General features: G+C 43.7%; 1 protein-coding gene across 1 annotated transcript in view; it reads right to left on the reverse strand.

Annotated features, from left to right (window-relative positions):
* Positions 1 to 15,000, reverse strand: part of RNF25 (ring finger protein 25) — a 370,335-nt gene that overhangs the window by 140,257 nt on the left and 215,078 nt on the right. Inside the window, exons 6-7 of the mRNA XM_044086615.1 lie at positions 7,949 to 8,020; positions 1,082 to 1,222 (exon numbers count right to left, since the gene is read on the reverse strand). Of these exons, the coding sequence (XP_043942550.1) occupies positions 1,082 to 1,222; positions 7,949 to 8,020 (213 nt within the window). The remainder of the gene's footprint in view (positions 1 to 1,081; positions 1,223 to 7,948; positions 8,021 to 15,000) is intronic.

Consider the following 15,000-nt stretch of genomic DNA (forward strand, 5'->3'; position numbering starts at 1 on the left):
CCTACTGAATGTGTAGCAAACAGAGATATGGAGAGGAAACTCATTTTGCAGAGGACTGCAAGGAAAAATGAGAAGGGCTAGTAAATGCTGAGCTTGTGGCTTTAGTCCTGCTGAGAAGGATGACCTCCTGATTTCAGAACAGACAACATATAATTATTTTTATTGCTGTGGACTAGATGTGACGAATATGCAAACTAGAAGTGTTAGTATGTGTACTTCTAAGTTACCACATTGCTGATTAATGTCCAGTTGCAAAAATGATACCAGATAAATTTTAAAAAGTTGTTTTTTATTCTACTGCTGAAAAATCTGCATAGCATTACATTAGAAAGAAAACTCTGAAAAACAGAAAAACAATTAAATGTAGGAGAGGGTTAAATCCAAGTTTCTCTATTACTTAGCACAATTAAAATAATGAAACAAGTACCTTCCCACAAGAGTGAGCAAAAAGTGTTCAGCCTGTGCCTGCATCTTGTAGCCATCCAGCCATATAAATCCTTCATGGGCGAGATCGAATAAATGGGAGCATATGCCTTAAGCAACATCAAGTTTCTATAACTAGTGGATATAAAGGGCGAGGAAACGGGCACTTCTAACAAGCATGCTAGCAGCAGCAGACAAACATAAAAACAGTAACTGAGCACCTTAAATGAAAATGAATGGTGCAATGAAAGACCTGTGCACCAGATTCGCCTGGCTCCCTTCCTTATAGGTTCATGGCTGCTAGCTTACAGCCAAAGAGATCACCAAGATGCTCAGCTGCATCACACACTGTTGGGAGACTAACAGTGTCCCACATTAAGTAGACTTTCACCACATATCCACGGTGAAAATTTGCCATCACATTCTATACCCTTTAGGGCAAACATGTTTCCTGCAAACAGCACAGGTGACCTGTAGAAGTACAAACAATGGACTGAGCCACCATAAAAATACCTGACCACAGCTCGGGGAGAGAAACATTACCCGTCTCCTTCCCAGTGAAAGGAACAGAGGAATTCATCCCACTCAAACCACAACTGAGACTTGGCACTTACTTACAGAGAAAAGAGCCTACTCACTGCTCTATTTCTATCCTTACCTGCTGGGGTGGAGGAATTTTGTTCCGCTCATTCTCCATACGCTCCATCTCAAGTTCCTCTTCCGTGTGCTGGATATACCGGGCAAGGCAATTGGAGTGAAAATAATGATAGCATTCTGTCTTGGTGAAGGCTTCATTTTCCTAAAGTAAGGAAAGGAACAAGATGTGAATGTAGACCCGTTTCAGAAACGGTAGACAGTTGGGAATACTCAACATCATGTTGTACTTAAAAGCAGTTAAAGTGGAATACAGCATTATTCAACAGAAAAGCTTGACTGTTCTCTACAGCAGTGCTGTCCTCAAGTCCAGGTCTGCTTACACATCCAAGCAGTTCACTTTCACAGTTCTGTTTAGTAACTGCACAGAATTCACAACTTTGTCTCTGTGGAGCTTATGAAGGACCAGGGAGGCAAGTTGCTCTGTTGCTCCTTTAAAACAAATCACATCAGAAAGCCACAGAAATCAAACCAAAGTCTAACGAAGATACCAGGACAATTCTATCTTTAAAATCCAAACTACTATGACAGACTAAGGACGGTCTAATTTGCCACCCAATTTTCATCTTACTGCATCGGGTTCAAGCCATAATCAGTGGGTTTTCAATGTTTACTGCAAGCCTGCATCAAAGCCAGCCTCCTAGCATAACCTATCTGTTTGTCCATTTGACAGCCTACAGGATATCTTCACTCCAATGAGCTGCCCGATTATCTACCCATGTCTCTGCCCACAACAAGCAACTTCTCAGACACCGATGCCCTCCATCAGCTCCATCGAACCAGCATTCATTACATAAACAAAAGCACTAAACTAAGGGAAAGTTCACCACATGAAGTTTGGTTTGCTGTCTGGTATTCTAAGTCAACATGTACTTTTTTCAGTTACTGCCTCGGCTGTTTGGCCACCTTCAGACTGATCAGTCCCAGCCCAGTGACCGATCCCACCAGTTAACTTTGTAAGACAGTATGTTCAACTGCCAGGAGTATGCAATATATGATCATTTGGATATTTGCAAAAAAAATGGCCTAGTTGCAGCCATATGCATTCAATTGATCACTTAATTGTTTAACCTTGCCCTTGCTGTAAAGATGGGAGTATTCAGAAAGTACAGTTGTGTACATTTACCATAAATGTAGATGTTAGAGTGTATTCACTGTTGCAGTCATTACATTTGGGTAATCCTGGTGGCAGGTTGCCCTCAGTCGGCCTGAATTCCAAAGTCTTGGGTCCTGCATCGGTTGCTGTCGGTCGGTTGCTGTCGCCCCTTCCCTGATGTCAGGTCGTCAGGGGTATAAAAGATGCAGCCGACGCCATTTTCTTCAGTTTTTCTTGCCCCAGATGTCAGGTGCCCCCCACACCCAAAAGGGTAGCCAAAATTTATATATTTATGTATATAAAAACATACATGCACCAAAGTAAACTTTACCTTCATCTACAAGCAAATACACCACATAGGTTGAATACAGCAGAGAAGGAAAGACAAGTCGCAGCAGAAATAAGGGGGATGGTGGGTGGGTAACCTGGATTGCAACAGTGAATACACTTGAACATCTACATTTATGGTAAGTGTACACAACTGTACTATGTTCTTAGTGTTTCACTGTTGCAGTCATTACATTTGGGTAGAGTCCCAAAGCTATAGTTGGGGGGCAGGAGCTAAACAGTATTAGGAGCGGCTATGAGGCCCTGCAGAACTGCAGTGGCAAAGCCTGCCTTGGATTTGGAGTAAAGTGAAAGGTGGTAATGCTTTGTAAAGGTGTGCACTGAACTCCAAGTAGCAGCCTCTAAAATGTCTTTAGTTGGTACTCCCCTGAGAAAGGCTGCTGAAGTGGCTGCAGCTCTGGTTGAATGTGGCCTAATGCCCTTAGGCACTGGCTTGCCATGCTGTGAATAGCAGAAGCGAATGCAGTGGCCTATCCACTTTGAAATAGTCTGCTTGGAGATGGCCTTGTGATCCTGCAGCATATGCCACTAGTAATTGCTCTGTCTTCCCGAAAACTTTAGTTTTGTCCAAATAGAATCTAAGTTGTCTGTGTACATCCAAAGAATGCAGAATTCTCTCCCCCTTGTTCTGTGGATTTGGATAATAAGTTGGCAAATTAATAGTTTGGTTAAGGGCTACACTGGACACCACCTTAGGCATAAATGTTGTGTTTGTCCTCAGAGACCCCCTGTCTGGATAAAAAATGATAAAAGGTTCCACAGCCATGAGCGCCTGTAGCTCTGACACTCGTCTTGCAGAAGTTATTGCTAGGAGCAGAGCTGTTTTCCAAGATAAAAACTTTATATCAGCAGTAGCAGCTGGCTCAAACGGAGGTAGGGTGAGTTTTTCCAAGACATAATCGAGGTCCCATGCAGGTATTGGCGATCTCCTTGGAGGCCTTAAATTTTTGGCTCCTCTGAGGTACTGCCTTAATAAAGGATGAGAAAAGATTGGTGGCTCTGTATTGTAATGAGCCGAAATAGCAGAGGCATGAATTTTAATTGATGAAAAAGATAGGCCTCTGTCCAGCATCTCAGTTAAGCATTGCAAAATCTGAGGAATATTTGGTACAGCTGTATCAGTACCTTGTGCCTGGTTCCAAGCACAAAATCTCTTCCATTTTCCAGCAAAGGATTTCCTAGTACTAGGCCTTCTGGCTTACAAAATGACATCCATCACAGCTTTACTGAGAGGCGTGCTTTTGTATGGCTACATTATCCGCCATGCTGCCAGGTTTAGAGTCCTGAGTTGGCTGTGCAGGATTGGACTGTTTTGTTGGGACAGTAGAGGAGGTAATTTGAGGTAAAGTCCAGGCTGGGCATTGAGACAAGTTCCTTAAGATCGGATGCCAGTACTGGCAGGGCCAGTCTGGGGCAATCGGTAACATCTTTGGTTTCTCCTGTCTGACCTTTAGGAGTACCTTGGGGAGGAGAGGCAGTGGAGGACAGGCATATACTGATAGGGCGTCCACTTTCCATGCTTGTCTACGATAAGTCCTTGTGCAGAATCTTTGTAGTTGGTAGTTGTGAGGGGAGGCAAATAGATCTATGTCCGGGCATCCCCATTTCCTTGTTATCATGCTGAAGACTTGTGGATCCAGGTGCCACTCACGGGGATCCAAGAGGTTTCTGCTTAGTTCGTCTGCCAGAGTATTTTCCTTTCCTGGCAGGAATTGTGCCTGCAGATGAACTTGGTAAGTCAATGCTGTGTCCCACAAAGCCATGGCTAGTCAGCAAAGGAGGTAAGAATGCGTGCCCCCCACTTGTTTATGTACCACATGACCGTGGTGTTGTCTATCAGTAGTTGTCCCGGATGAATTAGATCCTTGAAGGCCGTCAGGGCAATTTGAACAGCTAGCATCTCTTTTTGATTGATATGCAGATGCATTTGGTTTGTGGACCAGGTGCCCTGAATGCCTCTTCCTGCCATGTGGGCCCCCCCAGGCATAATCTGATGCATCCGTTGATCGGTTCTGCCTGGCTGGGGGTAGTGTGAGTGGCTGTCCCTTGTTTTGGCGACAAGCCTTCGCCCACCATCGAAACTCCTGTTGCAGGCAGGGAAGGAGAGTAATCATTGTTTCCAGGCTGTGGCAATGTTGCGTCCAGACACTTTTTAGGTACCACTGAAGTTTCCTCATATGCAGTCTTGCATATGGAATTAGTAGGATGCAGGATGCCATGAAGCCCAAAGCCTGCAGAATTTTTCTTGCAGATAACTGGGCCTTTGTTGCCAATCCTTTGAAATAGGTAGTCAGTTGCCTTTGTCTGGCGTGAGATAAGCCATCTGGGCAGTTGTATTTAAGCTTGCACCCAGGAATATTATCTCGAGAGGGTACTAGTTTTGATTTCTTTTCGTTGACTGTGTACCCTAGGCATGTTAAAAGTCTTTTCACAAACGCCAGATGCTGTAGTAGAATGTCTTTGTTCTCTGCTTGAATTAGGCAGTCGTCCAAGTAAGGATATATTTGTATTCCTCTTTGTCCGCAGAAAGCAATTACTGGTGCCAGGCACTTTGTAAAGACCCTGGACGCAATAGATAAACCAAAGGGCAGTGCAGAGAATTGGTAATGCACCGAGCCAGCCTTGAATCTGAGATAACTTCTGCATGACTGCCCGATTGGGACATGCAGGTATGCCTCTTAGGTCAAAATGCCACGAGCCAAGCCTTTTTGCCCAGCATGGGCAGAAGCTGCTGCAAGGTCAACATCTTGAATTTTGGTATATCCAGGAAAGTGTTTAGAATAGATAGGTCCAGTATTGGTCTCCAGGCTCTGTCCTTTCTGGGTACCAAGAACAGTGTTGAGTAAAATCCTTGTCCCTGCTCTTGCTGTGGCACTTGTTGAATAGCCCCCATGTCCATGAGGGATGAGACTTGTTTTTGTGCCTCTGCCCATTGATTTTTTGGCAGATTTGGCCAACCATTTGCTGTTGGCAGTGTATGGAAGTGAAACTTGTAGCCTTGTGACACTATGTTTAGAACCCACTTGTCCTGGGTTATAATGTGCCAATTTTGAGAAAAAAAGTGTTATTTTTCCCCCTAAGGGTGCTGCCAAGAGATAAGTGTTTGGTGCAGGCAGGGGGAAGTCATTGGGGCTGTTTCCTGTACGGTTGTGATTTGTCTTCTCCACTTTTGGAGGTAGAAACACCCCATTGCTTAGATCTGTACGAACCTTGCACCTGGGATCTGCCCCTTTGAGTTCTGTCTGACAATGGAAAGGACCAATTCTTTGTAGGCCAGTGTCTGCTAAACCTAGGTGGCTGTACTTGTAATTTGACAGTTTGCATAGATTTAGCTTTATCCTCCATTTTCTTTAACACCTCTTCTGCCTTAACACCAAACAAGGTATCATGCTGTAATGGTGCATCTAATAATTTAACTTTTACATGATCAGGCAGATTTTGTTCCTTTAGCATGCCTCCTAATTACAGAACCCGTAACTGCGGCCCTGCAGAAGGCCTCCAGAGAATCAAAACCACATTGCAAAGTATGCTTTCCAACCTGTCCATCTCGATGCAATAAATCCTGCATTTCTGTTTTCTGCACATTCAGAATTTACCAACATTTTCTGTTTAAGCAATGCCATGACATGTTGCTGATATTTTAGCATATGAAACTGGCAGTTTAAGGCCCTTATAGCCAAGGTAGCAGATGTGTAAACCTTTTTTCCCCATCTATCCAGTGCCCTAGAATCACTGTCAGAGGGGGTAGGGTTTTTTGCAATGGAAGCCTTAACCCCTTTGGGACCCTGTGAAATAGTTTGAGTCTGCAGAAGGGTTTTTGAAAAGGAATTTATGAGAGTCAAGAACCCTGTAATATCTGTCAGGCTTAACAGGAGCTGGAGGTAAGGAGTCAGGGGTCAAACTAGACTCTGAAAACACATCTACAATGTCTAAACACAGGTGGAATAGCTAGAGGCCTGTGTTGAGGTAGTAAAAGGAAGTCCTTGAGTCTCTTTTTAGATTCTGAAAAATCTTGGCTCTCCCAGTGGAAATGCTCCCTCATAGTATGGTTTCCCCAAAAGAATAGTCCTCAGGAGGAGAAGCTGAAGAAATAGATTCTTCAGCATCAGAATCCTCATGGGGGGAAGAGAATATTCCTGATCAGAAGAGGAATCAGAAGAAATAGAAACCTGATCTGAAGATTCATAGTCTGCCTCTTGCCTAGGCCTCTTATCGGGAGGGGGAAGGGAACCCCTGATCAAGGTAATCAAGTCTTCGGCCATTTTGAGCATCTGTTTTTTGGGCATGGAGGCCTGTCCGTGTGGCTCTCGAGTTTGTTTCTTTGTCTTTAAAGGTGCTTTAGTCTTTGCCTTTGAAGCTGAAGTCGGTTTAATGTATAAATGTTTAGGTCTGAATACACCCTCAAAAGCCGGTGCCTGCTCAGCGGCTCCGGACCCAACTGAGGGAATAGTGTCCGAGGCTCCAATACTTTGAGTTTCCAGCGGCACAGCCGACTCCACATGGGAGTCGGTAGCAGCCTGCGACTCTAAAGTAGTGGGCGTCAGGGGCTGCGAAAGCGCCTCACTGAGAACCAGCGACCGGCTTAGGAGAAGCTTCGGTGGTTTTGGGCCTCAGTTGCTTGTCTTTTTCTTTGCGTTTTTTGTGAACTCCGGTAGTCTGATGGCTATCCGACAACATTTTATAATTAAATCTGCGTCCAAAATAGCTTAATGCAAAATCATACCGACGTTTAATAGTGCGTTGGTTAAATCTGGCACAAAACCGACAACTTGAAACGTCGTGGTCAGGGCCTAGGCAAGGAATACAGTAAGAATGAAAGTCCTTATGAGGTATTTGCTTTCCACAAGAAATACAATTAACTTTTTCTGACATCGGTCTGGAGCAAGAAAAAAAAAAGTTTCCCCAACGGGGTACTTCGCTTTAATGAAGACTTCGGATCTGAAACTCGAACACGGAAATCTCAGGAGTCGGCCGACACTTGTGAACTGCTGCTGCTTCGGGCGTCGGCTGCATCTTTTACACCCGACGACCTGATGTCAGGGAAGGGACGACAGCAACCGGAGGACCCAAGACTTTGGAATAGGCCGACTGAGGGCAACCTGCCAGCAGGATTACCCAAATGTAATGACTGCAACAGTGAAACACGAAGAACATCGATCACAGAATGTGTTGATGTCTAACTGCCTCCTTCTCAGAGCTCTTGTGCAACAATGCTTGCAGATCTCTGGCCCCTGCAGACTAGTTTGCAGTGGACGGAGCAATAAAGGATTTGTCAATTTTCTGACATTGTGGTTAGCCCTTTAACAAAATTTCTCGCCCATATCTGGGTCACTAAAGCATCTGTTTATAACCAAATCCATGCATTAACAAGTCAGCTACACCACCCATCCCAAAAAACATTATGACAAAACACTGCTTTCAACTTACCTGAAAGCCATACAGGCATATCACACACTGGCAGTAAGGGACATTATTGCTGGTGAGGATTTCTTTACCTTTCTGTAAAAAAGAGAAAGGGACAGATGAGGATATGAAAACACAGATGGAACTATCACTTCAAATAGCTTACAAATCTATTTCTGCACAGGTTCTCAGACATTCTCATAGTGGTCAGTTTCTTCTACTGTCCTCTCATCATGACAGTCTGGCACTATCACACACTTGCCTTTCACCAATATCATCAGCTCCCTTAATGGTGCTGTCCTAGGATAGGATGCATGAAGCAAATGCATAAAGCAGAAGGTGAACTGGGGAAAACCTTTTATGCTGCTTAGTAAACTTAACTACACAAATACCTCAGGTGAACTGGGAAAACCTTTTATGCTGCTTAGTAAACTTAACTACAAGAATACTTCAGGTGTCATAATTTTATTTCTCATGGATTACCACCTAACCACATGGGAGATTGGCATAATGCTTAAGGTGTTTACCTTACAGACACAAAGTGCAGGGTTTAATTCACAAATGGGGTAACTGGTTAGATTTAAAAAATGGCCCACAAGGGCAGTTAGCCTAGTACTAATTTATGAACCTATTGCCGATTTTTGCAAATGTATCCTCCAACATAAGCAGTGAGGACAACTGTTTCAATTTATACCTAAAACAATGATTTTTTGCCCTAGACTTAGCCTCTCTCATCCTAGAATCACTGACTCTTCACACATTTTGAGAACAAATATTTGTGTTCTAGGACTAACAAAATATTCCCAGTCACTAGATGTCCCAGAAATATTCGTAGAATTAGTGCAGGCTATGTACAAGGACACTTGACTCAAGTACTAACTGTGTTCAGTCTCATATAGGTGTTCCCGGGGGAGTAGACATGCATCAAGGTTCAGCTCTGAGTCCACTGCTGTTCATACTGGTGCTGGACTACATTAGCAAACAGGTCAGTGGGGACAGATTAACAAAGTTGCTGTATCCAAATTATGTAGCATTACAGGCAGACTCTGAGTAAGAACTTCAGCAAAGGACAGGAAAATGGAATGCAAACTGAAGGCTTGAAGGCTACTGCATGGTACAGATACTTGGTCAGTAAAGGCAGAGCAGTTGGGGAAGCTAGATGTGATGGAGATAAAGTGCTTGAGCTGAGTTGTAGGATGCACACTGTGGGACAGACGAAAAAATGACTCAAGAGCTGAAACCAAAGTAGCTCCAGTTACAGAAAAGGTCAAACAGAACAGATTATGGTGGCTTGAGCACATGTGCAGAAAAGCAGAAGAAAACATGATAAAGATGATTTGAGACTGGAAGATGGCAAGAGGTAATGAGGGCATCCAGCAAACAGATGGATGACAGGAGAAAACTTTCAATAGTCATCAGGCATGAGTATTAAAGATGGTAGAAGAGTGGCACTGAACAATGATGGATGGGGACAGATAACACAACATGACCACACACAGAAAACTTGCTGGCGAGAGGGGGGAGTTGAAGAGTGGGTGAGAAGGGGGTGGGGTTTGTGGAGTGGGTGAGAAGGGGGTGGGGTTTGTCTAGTGGGAGGAGAGACAAATCACAGCTATTTCCTCTCAGTCTCTTTATCTTGGGGGCCCCCAGTGCTTTCCCTTATGGTCTGCTTGCCATTTCCTCTTGTAATGGCCTTTAGTGTCCACTGGCAGCTTCCTTTGGTCTTGCCTTGGGTATATTGGCCTGGTCTCTGTGGAGTGACTTAACAGATTTGGGAGCGGAGGAATGAAAAAGCTGCTCATCAGACTGCATAGTCTTTTAAAGAGATTTACTGCAGGGGGGTCTACAACAGAAGCCCCCATTATCCATTAGGGCATTACGCGGGTCTGCGTTTACATGGTCTTGTAAGGGCTGGGTCCTCAGCTCTACACACCTCCATAGCATGGACCCTATAGCTGTTGCCCTATGTTATGCATCCACAGCTTCACAGGCAAATTTAATGGTATAGCTGGCACAGAGGCTGCATACAGCTACCACATTCGCTTCCAGGTCCTTATCTCCTAGCCCCTCAGCTTTCTCCTTTAGCTGGTTCAGGAGAGATTCCTGATATTCAGTAGATGGATCAGACAATTATGGCCTCTGAAGGCCTCTAATGCACAGGCATATGTTTTCTTCCCAGATCTGTCAAGAATCTTGCTCATTATCAGGAAGTGTATTCTTCCCAGTAGAAGCCGCCACAGTTCCCTTGCTGGAACTCATGGACACCCAAAATTGGAACCACCAAGAGGTTCTTCCAAGAAGATTAGGGGCTGGCATAGGTTCATAGGTTGGTACTAGGCTATCAGCCCTAGGGCTGATACAAGCCTAGCCATAACAATTCCCTGGATATTTCTTCCATAATATTTACTTCCCTGGACCCCCTGTCTAGTAGGGCAACTGACGTGATCCCCGGGGAGAATTTCCCATCTCCCATCCAATCGTCAAGGTTCCTTTTGAAGAGGGCCAAGGAGGTGCTCTGCTTGACATGTACGGGCAGTCTATTCCAGAGTATGGGGAGTCTGTGTCGGGAACCTATCCCTCCAGCATAATCCTTAAGGTGTTTACCTCACTAACCCAAGGTACAGGGTTTGATTCTTACATTTGGAAGGGAATATGGCTAGGTTTAAAACAATCCAGAAGGGCAGCTAACCTCGTACTAACCTATGAACTTATGAATCTATAAGAATGCATTCTTCCAGGGCTTCCATGACTAGAGAAATGGCTTTCAGCTTAGGTTGAAGCAGGCCAATAAGATCCCTGTACTTTATCTCAACCTGGAAAACTTTATTAACCTTCCATTTCAAAGGTCTCCTCACATGAATCATCATCAGATAAAAGGTGTTCTCAGTGAGACTCAAAGGGAAGAGGAGAACATCTGGTCTAAACAGGCAAATTAATCTCTCTCCAAGTCAGAGATAATGGAAGCTTCAAGAGGCAGAAAAGGAATCCCAATACTGTTTATTCTTTAGAGGCAGGCTTGCTTAGATCTCAGAAATTCCAAGATATCCTTGACCAACCTGAAAAACTCCTGTGAGAAGCTTTGCATGGTGAAGGAAGATAGCCCACCCATCAATGTCTGCGGCAAGTGGTGGTCATCGGTTTTACTCTGGACTGTAGTGCCTTAAGTTTGAAGGTAGAAACCACCTTGGAGGACTCAGATTTTAGACAAAGAGAACTGCACACATTCTACTTACCTGTAGCAGTAGATGTTTGAAGAACACACTGCTTTACTGGCATTTGGGTAGCAGTAGTGCCCTTCTACACTACACCAGCAGTTGCCAAAGTGCAGAATCCCTACTACTGTTTGACTGAGTGTGACTAATCAAACACCTTACAGTAACAGGGACTGCTTCTCAGACACTAGACAGGACTCTGTTTTCTAAAGTCCATCAGGAGGAGAACACACAAGCTTTGTGGACAATTACTGTTCCAAACCAAAAACCATACAGACAGACACCAATAAAGGTTGAGAAGCAGTGCTTAATAGCAACCAAATACCAAAGTGTGTCCATCCAAAAGGGGGAAAGTGGGTTGGTACTGCCAATAAGGCACCATGCTCAATGAACATCTACTGTTACAGGTAAGCAGGATTTATGCAGCTGTATTATGTTAAACACTGCCTTACTGACATTCGGGTAGATTCACAAATCTTACCCAACCTGGGAGAAGGAAGGATAAGGGTCCAGGAGCCCCTGGAGCATGGACCTAGCAAAGCCTGCTCTGGATCTAGAAAATGCATTCAGCTTGTACTGTTTTGTAAAAGGCAGGGACAGAGGACCAAGTTGCTGTTTCTAGAACATTTCTGGAGTTCATTCCTTTCCAAGATGAGGAAAAGGCCCTGGTGGAAATGCACATTTACCTTTCCTGGATTTGTTTGGCCATGGTGAGTAAAATAGTAGAGGACACCAAATGTGCAATGGTTTGTTTAGACAGGTTGACCCTTCTTTGCGCCTGTGTAGGGAATAAAAGGCCTTTCAGCCTTCCAGAAGGGTTTTGTTCTGTGATGGTAGCACCTGAGATGCCAGTGCACAGCCAAAGTATTAAGTATCCTCCCTCTCCCCCTTATTCTTAGGCTTTGGCAGAACAAAGGGAGGTTAACAGACAAGACAGAGTGAATTCTGAGACCACTTTCAGCATAAGAGAGGGGTTAGTGCATAACACAACCCTATCCCTGTGGAAAATAAGCTAAGGCTGTCCCCACCACAAGAGCTTGCCACTCAGACTCGCCATGCAGATGTCGGAGCAGAATGCAAAACAGTTTTTCATGTTAAGAGCTTCAGATCAGCCTGAGAAGCAAGTTTGAAAGCTGGCATGGTCAATTCTCCCAGACCTTAGTTGAGAACCATGCAGGAAGAATGTCCTTGTGAGGGGGGTCACATATGCAGTACTCTATTCATGAGCTGTTTTACGAAAACACACGAAAGAGGGGGATCCAAAATGCACACAAGCCAAGATGGCCACTAAATGCACTTTAATGGAAACATACAATACGCCATCCTGAATTAGCTCACAGAAATATTTCAAGATCAGAGGGATGTTAACCTCAAGGGACTCTGTTCCCATTTAGAAAACTTAATCAATTTGTAAATATTTCTAGTGGCAGGTTTTCTGGCCACCTCTAACACCTGCTGCACATCCTCATGAACAAGTCCCTAAATGGAGTCAAGATTGAATCATTCAGACCTTCAGCTGCAGCTGCTCCAAACTGGGGTGATCCATCTCTCCCAAAACTGTGTGAGCAAATCCAGAGAGAGTGAGGAAGCATGTGGCAATTGCCTGAGAATAGGGGGTCAACCACAATCATAGCCGGGTTTAGGCAACAGCAAACCCTGCAGTTTCTGTGAGTCCCCTAGTTCTGGGGGGCTCCCAATCACAGCAAGTTATCTTATTCTGACATTCTGGAACATGCAACATATCTGTCAAACCAAAGCTAGTACAGCAATCTTATGTACCTAATAACCCAGAAGGGTAGTAATAATTCTTAATTATATCACCATTAAAAGCCAAAAATAGCTGTGGTTCTAGTAACAGTGCTCTGTGAAGCAGATTTCACAATTCCATTAACTATTTTACCATTGACATAGTGCCCTTGGCTTAAATAAACCCTGCTGGTGGACATTCTTCCCACTAAAACTAAAATAAAAACCAACTTTAGACACCTGCGATACCTGTGACTGCAGGAGTGGGGGCGGGGGCTTTCATTATCCTTGACTGTGTGGGGCCACACAATCTGCTGCTAGTTGGGAAGAAATGAGGAAAAAAAAATATTCATTTTCAGATGAAGATAACCCGTGAATAAACATGGACAAGGTAAGCACTGGAGATCCGTAGCTCAAAATGACCGATCCTTTGGGCTGCTGATCAAGGATGGGTTTTTGTTTCAGGCAGTTTTATAAATACAGGCAGAACACCATACACTGCAACTCTCAACTTCTTTGCTCAAGAATTCTGGACAAAGCCAAAAATAGAAAAATAAAGGCTCAAAATCAAGAACATGTTTTAAATATTACTCTAATTCACTTTAAAAAGTTAATAAATAACACATTTTGCATTAACATGCATTTTTGAACAGTAAGAAGCATGAAACTCTGATGTGTGGGATTACTGACTAGGTCAATATCATCTTCAGTTTGGGTACCTGGACACTGCTGTTAGAGGAATAATTATTCTGGCAATTCTTTTTCAATGCTTTCAACCGACCGGTCTTGAATGACTATTGCTTGATCAGCTGTATTTAAAGCATAAAGGTTTAACTGGATAAAGTACTACTGTTAACATTTCCATACAGGTTTATATACATGGTAACATCTTAATGAAATGTACTTTAATTTTTATTTCTGTCCTTTTGCTGTATTATTTTTTAACAAGATGGTTTATTTTTTTAAGTACATTTTAACGTTTTAGTGAATGAATATTTTTACACATTTTTAGATTACTGTGTTTATACAGTTTGAATGGCACTTTAAATAGCACTTTGGCACTTAAATAGGAGGGTTTAAGGACCTCATCCTTTGGTCAGATGACTACTTTGGGCCTTATTTAAAACCTGATGTTTGTGTTCAATTTTATCAGAAAAAGTTCATCATTGTTACATGAGCAGAAGTGCTCAGCAGGCTACATATATGTGGATAACAAAAGTTTCTTCAAGAACCATGTGGCTTCTTCCGACATTTAATGTAGTTTATGTTTCACAAGTTTGTCTTTTGTCTCTGTTGCTTTGGTTTGTTTCACTGTCTGCACAGAAACTGATTTGTGGTCAGACCTCACCAGGGAAGGCAGCACACTTGGGGTGGTACAACAGTTCCCCATGGTGAGCACCAGATACAGAGTGTTTGAGCCCCTTGTGGGGGTGTCAACCAGCTGATCTAGGGCACTAGAGTTAACGAAGTCTAGAACTCTTTGGGTGAGGGTGTTGGTACACAATTAACTCCGTCAATGGACGGGTAATTAAAGATGCACAAAACGAGGGTGCTTGTTTGTAACTTGACAGACTCAAGTAGATCGAGGCAGGCTGAGTAGGTGTCATGGTTCATAGAGGGGGTCCTATAGCTGGCAATGATTTGAAGAGGGGTCTTAACAGTTAATTGCATCTGGAGTAATTCATGGAAAATAACTCTGTTTAACCAGTCTAGAGGTGTATTTGTCTTTTATGACCATCAGTACACCACCTCCCTTAGCTCTCACACCTGCAGTTTGAGGTCTGAAAGTGTGGAAGAAATTGTAACCTGGTACAGTTGGGTTGCTTTTTGCAGCCTTAAACCAGGTCTCTGACTGCACGTCATCGTCTTCCAAAGCAAGGACTGCTTCCAATGAGTGCAATTTCAGGTTTAGGCTCCTAGCTCTGAGCAGCAGAAGCCTGAGTGTTTTTTTGATGGCCTTATTACATTGGGAGCTTTGTCCTTGTGACAGTGCCTAAAAAGAACTATGGGTGTGGCAAGAGGCTTAGTCAGTAACTGAAATCCAAGAGGTGACAGATGAAGACCATCTCTAGCAAAGCAAAGCCTGTTAGTCATGTCATCCCAGGCTGACAGGTACTG

Source organism: Protopterus annectens, chromosome 10.part0, assembly GCF_019279795.1.
Source record: "Protopterus annectens isolate FY-2018-M chromosome 10.part0, PAN1.0, whole genome shotgun sequence".
Classification (NCBI taxonomy): domain Eukaryota; kingdom Metazoa; phylum Chordata; order Ceratodontiformes; family Protopteridae; genus Protopterus; species Protopterus annectens.